At 38.3% G+C, this 14,701-nt stretch overlaps 1 protein-coding gene across 4 annotated transcripts in view; it reads right to left on the bottom strand.

Annotated features, from left to right (window-relative positions):
- grip1 (glutamate receptor interacting protein 1) overlaps positions 1-6,290 on the bottom strand; it is a 309,859-nt gene extending 303,569 nt beyond the window's left edge. For all 4 annotated transcript variants that reach the window (XM_088644623.1, XM_088644629.1, XM_088644625.1 and 1 more), the window contains exon 1: positions 6,066-6,290. In XM_088644623.1, coding sequence (XP_088500749.1) covers positions 6,066-6,120 — 55 coding nt within the window. In that variant the 5' untranslated portion in view covers positions 6,121-6,290. The remainder of the gene's footprint in view (positions 1-6,065) is intronic.
- Between the last annotated feature and the right edge of the window lie 8,411 nt (positions 6,291-14,701).

Genomic DNA, 14,701 nt, shown 5'->3' with positions numbered 1-14,701 from the left:
GAGATCATAACTGGAAATAATTTATAAGTGCGTTTAGGAAGAACAGGAGGTATGTTTTTCAGAAAGAGTGGTGGGTGTTTGGAACCAGTAGCCAAGCCGCGCTTTTGAAGCTGATTACTGGTAAACTGCAAGACATGGCTGGATGAGATCCTTGGATTAATAAGGTACTAGCAAAATACACACACAATGATTCCAATATGCTCGTCTGTAACCTTCTTATGTTCTGGTGCTAATTAAACAATCTCCAGAGGGAAACAGGATGAGACTGTGCTTTAAATCCAGAAGTCTTCACATCAATCTACTACCAAGAAGGAGCACAAACCTATGAGGACAGCTTCTCACGTTGGCTCCACTGTCAACTGCTTCCTAGCACAAAGCCTGCTCATTGCAGCCGATTGTTTTTATCACATCATCTCACTCTCGCTCAGCTTCATCTCGGAGTAGTAAAAAAATATTGAACACCACTTAAAGGAAATCCATAATAAATGGGAAACGTGATGCATAGATAGAAAATAGGCTTTATCAAAAAAAAAAAGTCATTTCCATTTTTCCATTGGAAATGTGAAGAACCCTGCCCCCCACATTCTTGCTATACATGTACTCTGTGAGTCAAATGCAATACAATATTCAGCATGTTTCTGCTAGTGCAACTTTCTGCCTTTGGTAAACAATGGCAAGGATATATGCCAGTAATGACCTTTACTGTATTTCTTTAAATTGTACCTCAAGTACAAAGTTATTCAGAGGCAGACAGTCACATTCTCATTGTATTATTCATTCATTCCTCATTTCATTTGTTTTTTTACTGGTGTACTGGAGACTAGCCCATCATACAGATGAATGCTGAACGTCACATAACACCTCACTATTCAGCACAACAGAAGCTTCCCAAGCAGCATAGTAGATAGGCCATAATGGATCGCTCTCTCTCTCTCTCTCTCTCTCTCAAGTGCATATTTAGAAGACCAGGAGTTTCCTTCACTTGACAGAAATACATTCGCTCTTGCCTTCAGTGGTCAGGTTCTTGCAGTGCAGGGTCCTGTAGTTCGAGACTGCCTCATGTTCCTTGAGAGATGTGATATTACTATAGCCGTGTGAGGTATTTTGGCAGACAAGTACTGCAGGAGAAGTGGTGGGAGACTGACTTGAGAACCAACAGGGTAAAACTGAAGTCAACATCGACCTTAAAAATAAACGTATGTTGCCATTATATATGCTATACACGTACAAATAAAAACTGTACAGGCAAGGGCATAAATTGCCCTTGGCAAAAATAAAATGTTTTTGTTGTCTTGTCATTTCTTGACTCCTTACTACACAGCTCAATCTGCAAAAGGTTTCTTCCCCAGAAGCTGTGCGTGATGTCCAACAGCCATCAGCATCGCACGACTGGCACACCAATTCCTGTCTAAAGCAGAGTATGATTTAACAACAACAGCGCCCCTTCTTCGTATCTCGATTGACTGTCAGAGAACACTTGTTTCCGTGAGGACATTAAGGTAACCGGGAACACCACCCTGACATTTATTTTTCCATGGTATTTGAACAGCTGGTTCTGCGATACAATGTACTGCAGAAAATTTGACATAAGCTTAAAGCATTAGATCAATACTTTAGTTCAGAGATCATGGTAAGGTGAAGCATTTTAAAATTTTAAAAAGCAATTCAACATATCCTTGATGTTACTAGAGTTTCAACCAGAGCAAAAGAAAATTCATTCTCCAGTTCCCCAGGCTAACATTGCTGCTAGTTTAATTAAATTAATTTGGTGTAACAAGGCCTCACCATAGGTGTCCAAATTAATAACACAAATAACAAAAGAGACAATTAAAGGGAAAAGAACAACAGCAGCTGAAATAAAATGTTTAAAAGGCAATATATTAACTGCCATATCAAAAAAGTAAGGAAAGATATTTCGGTGGTACAGTCTTTGAATAACCAACAGATAAGACCACTAACATACAAACACTGCCATGAAAAACAATCAGGATTTTAAATATTGAATATGGATTTTAGGTTTGGTTTTTGTGTTAGCGGCTATACTATGACAGATTAAATGTTAAAGATATTAAAAAGAACTGAACAGCTAAATAATTTTGTAATGTGCTACAGTCTCAATAAAGTTTTTTTTTCACAATTATTGGAACAACTTCTAAGTTGGCTCTTGGAAGAAAATAACCAAATGAAGAGGAAGAACTTAATACTTACAATGAAGGTGTAGTTGAAAACTATATGAGTACAGTCAACTGTGATCACTTGAGAAGTCAACATTACAAGCTAAAATATAATACCTTTATTTAAGCTGATTGGAAAGGATATTAAAAGGAACCAATTTCAGAAACACTTCTCTTATCATAAAGTACTTGCTCAAATGTCACCCCCAAAGCGTATTAACTGCTTTAACTGGATTTGGTTCACCAACTCAGACTCAAATCTTGGCAAAATGTGCCCTGAATTTCAAGAGCAAATAAGCTTTATTAAGATTTTAACAGAGCATTTCATAAAATGTAATATCTTAGTGTGGCTTAAAAGTAAACTTTGACGTACACACAGCATGAAGAACTGCCTAGATAAGAGGCATTCTTTTCTTTGCCTGTTTTGATGCACTTTTCTGTTCAAGACGTTTATGAATATGCAAACGAAAATATTAACTATTTTTACAGCAGAAAATAGAAATAATTAAAACCACACTGCGCTCTGAAATGTTTTGCCTTTCTCCGTACCACAATAAATACCTTTGGGAATTTTCACAACTGCATCAGAGCTGCTGGGGCTGAATTTCTGTTAAACCTGTATTTTGCAATATGATTTACTGTAGATAAGAGCACTTTCATTTCATATTCTTGTGCTGAGTCCCTGAAGAACAGCAGCTTCTCAATGACTAAAGTTAGGGCATATTGTTCCCAGTGGCAATCAACATATCTCTATGATATTTCATAGTTATTTACAAAAACAATTCTCATTCAAAGCTGGCTGCCCGATATACAAACCACAACAGAAACCTTTGGAAATGCCATTGATTAAAGGGCTTGTATATTTATATAATTTGATAGACTTATAATAAATACTTAAATACTTGTCAGTATTTACAAATGACTTAATTTGATTCAGTTAATTTACTAACTACTGTCTCCTGGAGGGCAAATTTACATTATTTACAGTATAAATGTACCCACGTGCCTGTTATCTGGGAAGCATACATTCTTTATCTTTTACTATTCTTATTCTTAGCACTGATTAGCACGGCTGAAAATGTTAAGATCCAGGCAAAATCATATACAGGTTGAAAGTATAAGTATAGGGACAGTGAAGTGAAATATCATGTTTCCAACAGCTGTATTGAATTTCAGCTTAAGTGCTAAATATCAAGCAAAAATACTTTACTGTATATACATTTACCTTAGAAAGGAAAAGGCTTTTGTTTCTGGGTATTGTTTTGCCTAAACATTTATCCATGTCACAACAACATAATTTGTTGTGCTCAAACTTAACTTAAGGTTAACTTCAGGGCTAAGTTCATGAGCATGCCCCATCTTTTAACCGATGATCCGATGATTGAGACCTATGAAAGAGCAGGCTCCACACTGTGGGTGACAAAGCCCCCTCCACCGCACCACATCCGTAGAATCTCTTGGCCAAAACCATTAGAGACACTGCAATTATAACTTTTAAACTTCCTTAAAGACCTATACTTTCATTAGATTTTTTAATATACAGTTTTACTAGATTTTCTTCAGGCAGGTGTTTTTGCCTTCTAGTTTTATTTACACGTGTGATGCGTGGTGTATGATACAGCACTTTGAGTTTTTGTGAAAAGTACTTTTAAATAAAACTGAACTATTACTGTGATCTTTGAACTATCCTTGTGAAAGCATCCTGGTAAAACCACTTAGGGTTTTCAAACTTGGGGCGCCCATCTACTCATGTCAAGTGTCTGTATTCATGCAGAATGAACCAAGTTTCATTTCTATATACTGTATACACTGTACTTTTGAATGTTGAAGATATCTTGTAAAGCTACAGTTCTTTCCATACTGTAACCAGAATTGATACTGTCAAATTACAATGAATGCATCAGTGCTTCATGTCCACATTATAATCCCTGCTTCTGTAAATGGAACAAAAACTAATTTACTTCAGACACTGGCATGCAGCAATCTGGAAAGAGAGGGAGGTTTCATGTGTAACAGCCCACAGAGATGTTGGAAAAGATACGGTAATGGTAAAGGTATACAGGAAGGTAAAGACTGACTGAATACAGCCACATCTGGTGGACACCAGATAACAATAATGAGACTATTTCAGAGCGAGAAGCAAAAGCAAGTGGTCCCTGTGGCTGTACTTCAGACGACCATTACATGTCAAAGCACACACAAATATTTGATTATCATGAACTCGTTTTCAAAGGGGTACAGTATGCTTTATTTATGAAGGATCTTCCATACTATTGGACAGAACATGCTTCACAAAACCTTTCCACAGCTGTAATCACGTCATGAGATTAACTGGAATCATTTTGCCTTTGAGAATCTCAGTTATGCTAGAACATCGTCTTGTCCTCTACAGGTAATCTACCATCCCTTGAGCGTCCTGTGCTATTCCCAAAATTACGCAGAAGTTTTTAAAATCCTCACAAAGGGAATTTCCATTTAAATATTGTACCTATGCTTTTTTTTACCGTATGCTTGTCACTGTTTTATTACATTTTGAAGAGATTCCCGAAGTCGTAAATAACAGCGACAGAACCTGTGCCTCTCTAATTACTGTATTATCCAGCGACAAAACAACTAAATGTCCAAAGTCTCTCTTTTCCCACCTCAGGTCAGAGGCAAAGCGGATAATGTTCAAGTGAAAGAGGCAGTGTTTGTAGAATTACCAGTTCCCGAAAAGATTCAGAAAATCGATTTTCTTAAATTGATCGCATTCTCAAATCGTACACAAGATACTGCAACAAAGGGTGACAACTTACTACATTGTGAATTGAAATGAATGTTTCGATAGATGACATACTATGCGAAAAACGTTTCAAATGCATCATATTTTAAACAAACACCTCAATTACAAATTTATCATGTCAAATCTTTTTCGTTTTTATACAATCTAAACTGCAGATTGTGTCTTGGTTGCAGAGGTATTCGGTGGTTTCAGAGACTTCCGTTACACCTCAATAAAAGTGCCAAGCCAATGAAGTGTGGCAGGACTTAAAACAAAAGGGAAAACCGATTACGAGGGAAGAGAGTATTAAAATCTCAACCTGCTCATGTACAGATAGTGGTTTCATGTTATGATGGATACTTAAACAAAAGTCTGTAATGCTGGATAACAGTTATAAAATCCATGCCCCACAGCTATATAAATGCATCCTTCCTCAAGAAATGATAAAATGTCAACGGCGTTAACCCACATACAGTAATGCTAATACTGCCTGCAAGATCTGCACCAAACAAAAGCAACATGCGAGTTTGACTATAGCACAAGTCATCAGAAAGTAACAACAAACCCACACCGAAAATAAAAGTCCGGTGTTTGTTTTTATTCTGAGAAAGACAAATAAATATGAATAACTGTAAATACATTTGATAATGCCAAACAACCCGCATTAACTTTTACTTACAGTTGCAACTTTCACTGGTATTATCACATAGAGAACACGTGAAAACACATCTTAGAAGTATCAGAAATAACACAACAGGGTTTGATACAAGTCGCGGAAAAAGTGAATACTTCAGTAGCTGAATGTGACACACTTCTCAATACAGGGCCTATGCACTAAACCTATGTCACTTAAGACAGGAAAAGAAAAGTTACAAAGAAAAAGCAAAGTAACCCAGAAAAGACACATTCATGCAATAGTGAAACAACATAGCAGAAAGATGTGTATTTTCAGGTGGTTATATGTAAAAATGATCCGTATTTTAAAACTGCAACTTTCACTACCGTGCACTGACTGCGGACACCCCCAGAAGCTAAGGTACTACGGTACCTTTCTGCGCTCAGCTGAGTCGGTGCAGCAGACACTTTATTTTCTGTTCTTTAAAAATTAAAAGGAAAAGCATTATCCTTACCTCCCTCATGCTCAGCCTGGAGACAGGCGGGAATATTTTTTTTCCAACCCGGCATTTCCCTTGCAAAGTGTTCATTCAGAATGTTTCAAAGATAAATCTTTGGTGCATTTCAATCTCAGTACAAGTCTCCTCCGTATGTATTCCCAATGTCTCTTGCCTTTTTTCTAGCCGGTGTAATTCAATGCTGTCTCTCCCACAGCCTCGTTGTGGAGTGAACGAGAGGGAGAGACACAAGGAAGGAAAGCAATAGAGAGAGAGAGCGAGCGAGCGAAAAGCTCACCAAACGTTGCGAGAGGACTCCCCATTCAGATGAAAAAAACAGGGAGGCACTACAGGATTAGTTAAAGGATTAACAAACTTCCTCGTGACCACATTGGAAATTGGAAAATAATACCATTAGTTTGAATGTTTCTGCGTTTCCCCATGGTCATGCAATTGTTTTTTTTTTATTTGTAGTATTTTGTGTGGAAAACGAAGTACTAGCATTTTGGAAATGGTCTGTTCCGCGTATATAACGTTGAAGAACAGCTCCATTCATTAATTTCGATAGGAAAGGTGTGTTAACAAGTGATTACAAGCAGAAGATCAAACGATTTACAAAACGATGATAGAAATCAAAAAAGGAAGATGCTGAGAGCGTTTACCTCAAATCCAAGAATAAGGATTGTACAAATTGAGGTTTAGCGTACAGTGAAGCTATCACTATGAACGTATGCATACATTTATTTAACCAGGCACTATATACTGTAAAATCTGAGTTTGAAATGTTGTGATTGGGACTGTGTGTGTGTCAATCTCTTACCTCAGGCGGTGTTTTTTGTATTTTAATGTTCTGCACTTGCGTGTCTATTTGCCTCTAGGCAACCACGTCTTTATAGTCACTACAAAGAGAAGCAAATGACAAAGCAGTATTCAGCAATTTAAACTGTCAGTCACTTCATATGATGTCTCAATACGTGTCTCAGCAGGCGTTTCAAAATGGCATCATGGGCGTCAAAACCAATAACCACGAGTTATTTACGAGTAGTTGATACCTTGATCAATATAATTGCTTTTACAATGGGGACACCCTGAAAAGCAAATCGTTTACTGACAGATCACCTTTCACATATTCTTTTTACATTTTAGAATTCCCACACTCTTGTTGCAGGAAAGGTCTGAATACAATTTTCACCCAGAAATCTCACGATCATCCCTTAGGATCCCAACAGCTTTTGCATATTTTCCACAACTGAACCAGAAATCATACCAAGGATTAGTAAATTCTGAACTGGCTCTGGACAGACTTCAGCCATGGCTGAACTACAGCAGCAGTTTGAAAGTCCAGCTTGACTTTTTCCACTCATCTCTAAGGAAGACTTTTTATCAACGAAATTTCCTAATCAAAATCCAAAATCCACAATTTCAAACTTCATAACCCAATGTTTGTTTTAGCATGACACCAGAGTTCCTCATTTTTCTTTTCAAGATCAATATGGGATACTTAATATATTAAAAATAACCCAATTAAGGGGGGTGTGAAGAATGACATGACCGAGAGCAAAGCTGCAGGTGTTTTTATCGGGATGGTTGATAGATTTTTGTTCAGAAATGACAGAAACATCAACTGGTACACTAATACAGTGTTAATAGAACCTTTTACATATCCATGAAAAGACAAATCATTCTCTTTTTCAAATATCTAAATAAACACACTGAAATAAAAGTGCTTTAATTTTTAATATATTGTACTTACAGCAGTGACATATGCAGAGAAAAAATGAAATCCATGTGTCCTGGAGGACTTATTTTCTGAGCCAAAGTTTGGAGTAGGCACTGTTTTACTTAGATTCTGTTATTGATGATTGTGGGACCTTTTACAGTTGCATTAATCTGAAATCTTTCCCGTCTCTTCACCCCATGGAAATGTAAGCCCTTTCAACAATCAGAGCTAGGCCTGATTATGTCTTCGTGCTCAGATGTCAATGACTCAGCACTTTGATCTGTGCAGGTGAATAAACTGCTTATCTATAGTTTTAAGTGCCCAATGATTGTGCTCAGTGACACCTACAGTGTACGGAAAAAAAAGCCTCTACCATTTTTCTGCCACAGTCTTTCAATCTCTTCATCACCGAGAACACAGCAATGATAGATTTCTACCCAGCCAGCAACAAATTTAGCAGAGTGCCATTTTCTGTAATACTCCAATAACCTCACATCAGCCTCTTATCCATTTTACGCTTTCTCAAGCAAATATGCAGAGGCAAATCAGGATTCATTCTGTGCAGTGGAAGGCAGATGTAGGAGGAAAAGTCATGGTTGATTTTCATATTAAATTTCGCAACCTTCTCAGAGTCTTATCTAAGCAACATAGTTTCTAGCAATGAATGGAGAGAGCTGTATTTCCTCATCAGAGAGGATCTGCACATCCTCCACGAGGAACGGCATAATGAGAGAATGGAAAAGGAAATGACAAGACTAATATGTAGTTATCCATCAGCTCGGTCAAAGAAGATCCTTCTGTTTGAAGCCTAAATGATACTGAGCACAGTCAGACCCCCTCTCTCTGCCATTTGCTACCATTTTGGAAAGCTCAAGTCACAATTAATTTAATTGTTGTAATCTTGCCATGAGTGATAGAAAGAAGACCATTAGATTTCTTCTGAATCGTATCATAAAATCCCCATCCTGATTTGCATCCCATGAACTACACAAATTGACAGTTCCAGACTACCCAATCCTGAGGAAGAGGCTCATTCTGGTTGATTACTACCGTTCTCTGTTGGCCTAGGGGTGCAAATCAAAATGTAAGCTCCTAGCTGTCAGCTGTTTCATTTATTGGACCCTTTGAAATGTCACTTCCAGTGCAATGTTCCCTATGAGTTGTAAGAAAAGCACTATAAAACATATTAGGACTGGATATGCAGAAAGTTGAGATTATATACAGTATGTAGGAGGTACATTGTATTAGACAGGTACAGTACTTTGATGACAAATGCTCACCTGCCTTCACTTAATTCAGAACCTAACAGACAAGGCTTTGCTTGAGGCTGCAGTTCCTGATGTCCACAGATCCACCCCAGTATTTCTGAGGCTAAACCATGAGAGTCATGCAATGAGGTTTAGTGACCCAACACCCCAAAGGAGCAGAGCACCTTCCATTCTTTTGTCTTATACTGTACCATGTTAACCTTTTAATTCACCTTAAGCATCCATTATTTGATCTCTTCATCAGACCTTTCTTAACGTTGGCTATGTAACGTTTGTTGCTAAATTATGTAACCCATTTTGAATTCATTCTTACAAACAAAAATACTGTCAAAAGAACATGAAAATGTCACAAACAAGTGGACGCCTTTCAGCCAGTTTGGCCTGTTTGGTAGTTAGTAGCTTATTGATCTAAGGTTCTCATCTACTCATCTGTTGAAAGAAGCCAAAGTTTTAGGACTTTTAAAGAGCTCTATTGGCTTCAACCACATGGCTGGGTAGCTTGTTCCAGTCTCCTACACACTTTGTTTTAAAGCTGTACATTCTCTTCCATGTAGACATGCAGTCATGTCCTCTGGTTCATGTTTCTCTGTGCACTCTGAAGAAATATGCTGGGCTGACTTAGTCACTGCCCTTGAGGATTGTGAATACTTGTATCAGGTCCCCTCATAATGTTCTCAGTTCAAGACTAAAAGGCTTCAGTTTTTTCAGCCCCTCAACGTTGGACTTTGCATTAACTTTCAGTATGTATCTGGTTGCTCATCTTTCGACTGATTCCAGAGCAGCAATATCTTTTTTGCAAAGTGGCAACCAAAACTGTACAGAATGTTTTAAATGAGGCCTGACACGGTACTACTAACATTTTCTTTGCCTTTTTCTATTACTTACTCACTTTATCTGTAAGCACTGTGCCAATCTAAACTCCCAAGTCTTTTACATAAGTAAATGTTATTCATACCCAAAAACTTGAAATTGAACAGACATAGTTTCAAATGCATGACTATTGTCACTTCTAAGAGATTCTGATTCAAACTTATTTAATAATGGACACAGATGTGCCTTTTATTTGGAAGTTTCTATTTTTATGCATCACTTATTTTTGTATTTATCATGTATCATCACATTTTAAAGTTCTGTTACTCAGTTCTCTTTCTTTTCGGTTGCAGATTAAGAATAGTTACCAAACTGGAATTTGTCACATCCAGTTTCGTACTGTCCTATTAACTTACTTCGTCTGCTTTATGGGTAATTCCACAATTGCTCAATGCAATGCGAGCGAGCTGAGGACATGCTTTGTGCTGCTGGAATATTGTCATGTCAAAATGAGCCCACAGGAAGGGCAGCAGGTGAGGTCCCAGTACTTTGACTAATGTAGTGCCAGCAGGCAGGCTTCCTTCAATCACTATAAGTGGAGTTCTGATGCAACTAGGCTGTCCTGCCCAGACCATTGCACTTGGACTTCCCCATCAATCTTGGTGAGAAGTTGTGACTCATAATGTCTTAGTTCATGGCCTGTCATTGACAAACTGTTTGGTTCTTACGTCTTACCAGGTTATAAATTGTTGGCTGTACACACACCAGACAGGGAGTAACAGTACACTGCCCTATCATAGCCTTCAACGTACCAATTGGCACAAAAGCCATGTTCTGCTTATCTTTCTTGAATTTCAACAGGTTTCACATTCAACATGTTAAATCACCTCATCAGCTGTGGCCAATTAACTTGCTCATGAAAGAGCTGATTTAGTGTTTTATGCAAGAATCGGTTTCACTCGAGTGTATCATGGTTAGTCATGATCAATTACCACAATGATTTCAACAACAATTCTTTAATAGCTATGTACTCCATTTTTCTGAAAAGATCAGTGTATAAATAGAGTGATAAGTTTCTTTTAAGGCTCAGCTCAGTATACATTTACACTATATACCCCATGTTGGGATTACAGATTGCTGTTTGAGCAGCCAATGTTTTCTTCTCAGGGAGACCAAAGTAATAGTAATACTCAAAGGGAAAACTCAGTAACACAAAGTAACATCCAGGGAATATTAAGTAATACTCAGGGACATGTACTGTGTGGCATCTTTACTTTTTGTCACACTGTCAATTGAGTAACAGAGCTCCAGGTGTCAGCCAGTGGATGGACACCTTTCCTGGTGAGTCTCAGTCTGCAGGCACATTGCCAACTGAGCTCCTCTGCTAAATAGCAAAATTAGGATCAGGAAAAAAATACTTCCCAGTGTAATATCAGTGATTCATAAGCTGTTGTGTCAGAAATCTCTCTGTGCAATGCTTGGTATCGGGCCTACCATCGGAAAGCTTTAGGACTCTGTCCTGTGTAGTGAGAAGTGGCTGTTACTGGATGTCACTGTGTGACAGACACCACATCAGAGCTTTTTTGTTTTACTTCAGGGTATGAACAGCAGACAGCTTCTTTGTTGGCTGGCTTTTGTACATTCCTTGTTGCTGTCCCACAGGATGAGCTAAAGACAGATTCTACTGTTCAATGTGTTGATTATATTTTTTATAATAAATGTAGGGTTGTTGATGATCTCATCTCATTATGAAAAGCAAAAATATTTTTAGTTAGTTTAATTACATACAGTAGGTGCAGCTGAAAGATTACCATAAAGAATGATACTGTACCTATATGTATGAGAGGTCATGAATGCAAGATGGCTCCCACCTATTTTAACCAGATGTACATGCTTTAGGTCTACAGGATACAGGAAATAACAGAATAAAAAGTTTTATTCTATAAAAACAGAATAAAAAGTTAGAACGGGAACAGACCTAAAAAGGTAATAACTGCATCTAAACAGAATTGAACCATAGGCTTTAAAAGCTATTAGTAAAATAATACAAGGGTGTTTCAGATTAACCACAGGCTAACTTATTAAACATTTAAACATAAGAAAGAGTGTTTCTGTGACTCATTTTAAATACTATTACATTTGAAGGTGGAGCTGTGCTAAACAATTTTTGTTACACAACATTTTTTTTAACCTAACATTTATTTGGTTCTTCAGCTCACCATAGGTGGTGGTGTTCTAGTAGAATCTCAAGGGGCTGACAACGTTCATTTTCGCAGCCTCAAAAACTTTCTTTGCCTGCAATGGTAAGAAGTACTTTAATTCTATGGTAAAAGGTTATTCCAAGAAGCCATAGGTTCCAGTGTGGACTATTTCTGGCTACAGGTTTCAACTTAAGGATGAGAAATAAACCGCTAAGAAAGATGTATTGTTCATATATCTCCCTCTCTCATGAGATGTAACAGGAAAGCAAATGCTTAGTGAAGTCTAGGTTTCCCTGAGTCCCAGATGCTAATGAATCCATGGAAACCCACCAAGAGACTTGATAAATGACACCATGCCTGAACCCCAAGACACATACTAAGCATAGGAAATTCACCTTACCTTTAAATGACTCTGCTGTACTGTAGAACAGACATTATTATTTTAAAAAATTAATTCTGGTGATTAGAAGCAAAATACACTCCTACGAAGACTGCTATTATTATCCTGACTTGTTTATGCAAAATAGACCAGTGCCTAATGGATGTGATACTGACCTTACAGAGTAAAGATGACAGGCTTTGAGGGAAACAGATGCTGAATCTGAACCCCAGAGGCATATGGTGTGGTTTGTCCAATTGGCATTATCACAGCAATTAGTCATTCCGAATGAGGCTAAAGCAGTAACTCATTTAGTGTTAAAATATCTTTTCAGCTGAAAGTCAATAACGATAAGAAAAGAAATGATGGATCCACCAAGGATAATAAACAGACACAAAAGGTAAATACTATGGACCTAAAGTGCCCACTTAAATTCCATTTTCAAAATGTTTCGATCAACACAACAAAACAGCCATTTCTAATCAAGAATGCAGTAACACCACCTGAAGGAGGCTTCGCCTTCTGGATAATTGAACTTGTCCTTTACCTCGAAGTCAGAACACTTAGCTATTATGTGGCCGTAGCTGAATGTCTAGCAATTATTGTCAGCTTTGATAGATATGAATGCAAAACTGTTGTTTTAGAACATGCGGTGGTAATAAGTCAGTGTGAAACATTTTATTGCTGCTGTTTCTTTGCGAAGACTAAACAAGCCAGAAAGATTGATCCTGGGAAGCACTTTTCCACTTCCATTTTTTATGTTACCATTCTCAAAGTTTTGTGCATTCTCCCATGTTGTAGCATCTCTCACACGGGAACCTTGGAGTACCATTATGAAAGCACAGTAAAATGGAGTTTATAATGAACATTCAGGAGGGATGACAACAACCAAATTCACTCAGACTCAGCTGTCAATAATTAGCAATCACTCCTGATGTCATTTCCTCTCCTTAAACACTATGGCTGTGATCCCCTTCTCTCCCTTGCGTACATCTTTGATATCCCACCTCCACCTGCAGCTGCCCCGTGGTCACACTCTGCATGGGGGTCCCGTCCTGCTAGTCTTTGATCAGGAGGTCAGCCCTCAGCCAAGCAGGTTAAACCAGATTTCCACTAAACACTCCATAATCCTTTCACGACACTTTTTTTCTTGGGTGTTGTTGTTCCTAGTGAAATATTGTTCAATTGTAAAAAAGATACTGGACACCTGTTATGGGAGCCGGTCCAGGCTCCTGTGAAGGGTAATTCTGGACCCTATGCAGACGGTATAATCCGGAAGTAAATGGAAAAGGTACAGGGACAGGGAAATAAAAACAAGATGACGAAGCCAGGCACTCTGAGCCCCGAACTCAGCTAGGTCAGGACGCAATAGGAGGCCTATGCCCTCAAGCCGTGGACGTAGGGCGACTTGGTGGTAGGCAGGCGTCCGTCTTCCAATGCAGAGCCGGGAGTAGTGAGAGTGCCTGGTTTAAATAAGGCGGGGCAGAATTGAGGGCAGTTGCACAGAATCAGCCAAAATGTGAAAGAGCTGGAGTGCCCTTAAGAGGAGGGATTACGATCGTGACAACACCATTACACAAATCATGGAAATCTAAGGTATAGTATAAGCAGGGGGGAACCATGGGAAAACTGCAAAGTGACTACATAAAAAATCCTGTGACAAACATTCCTATAAGATATTTTTTGCTACTCAAATGACCTTGCTATTTTTGTAGTGAACTGAAAATGGAACTCCATCAATAGATTGGTGAGAGCTGGTTTCATTTTCTTCCTCTTACTGTGGGAAACTTTCCTCCTCTCTGTGCAGACGCTGGGAGAATGGCACAGTATACATGCACAGGGCTGTGCTGTTTCTCCAGGCGGGCATTTAAGGTTTGCAGCACACATGGGGGCAGCTGTCTGCATGACTGCTCTTAAAGGACCCCGTGCTTGTCTTCAAGGTCTCCAAATTAGTACAAGACTAAGGAGATGAAAAAGACAGAAAAGAACTACAAGGTCCAAATTCACTGCAAGGCAGAACATATACCCATTAAAGAAAAATGACTGAGAAAGAATTACAAAGATTTCCTTTTTTGAGTTCCCCCATGGATATCAAAGACTGTAATCAATGTACCTTAGCTTCTTGCAACACACTTATGTTTCAGTGGATGACTTTCAGATGTCTTCCAGAAAAATAAGTTATTTTCCCTCAGGAAACACTTTTGTGTTTATTACATTTTTTTTCCTGTGACAGCATGTAATCTTGTCAATTACAATTTCATATTGATTTTGCTGAG

The sequence above is a fragment of the Lepisosteus platostomus genome, chromosome 9 (assembly GCF_059453375.1).
Source record: "Lepisosteus platostomus isolate fLepPlt1 chromosome 9, fLepPlt1.hap1, whole genome shotgun sequence".
NCBI classification, from domain to species: domain Eukaryota; kingdom Metazoa; phylum Chordata; class Actinopteri; order Semionotiformes; family Lepisosteidae; genus Lepisosteus; species Lepisosteus platostomus.
Note: the sequence above shows the minus strand (reverse complement) of the source record. Positions and strands in the feature narration are given on the sequence as shown.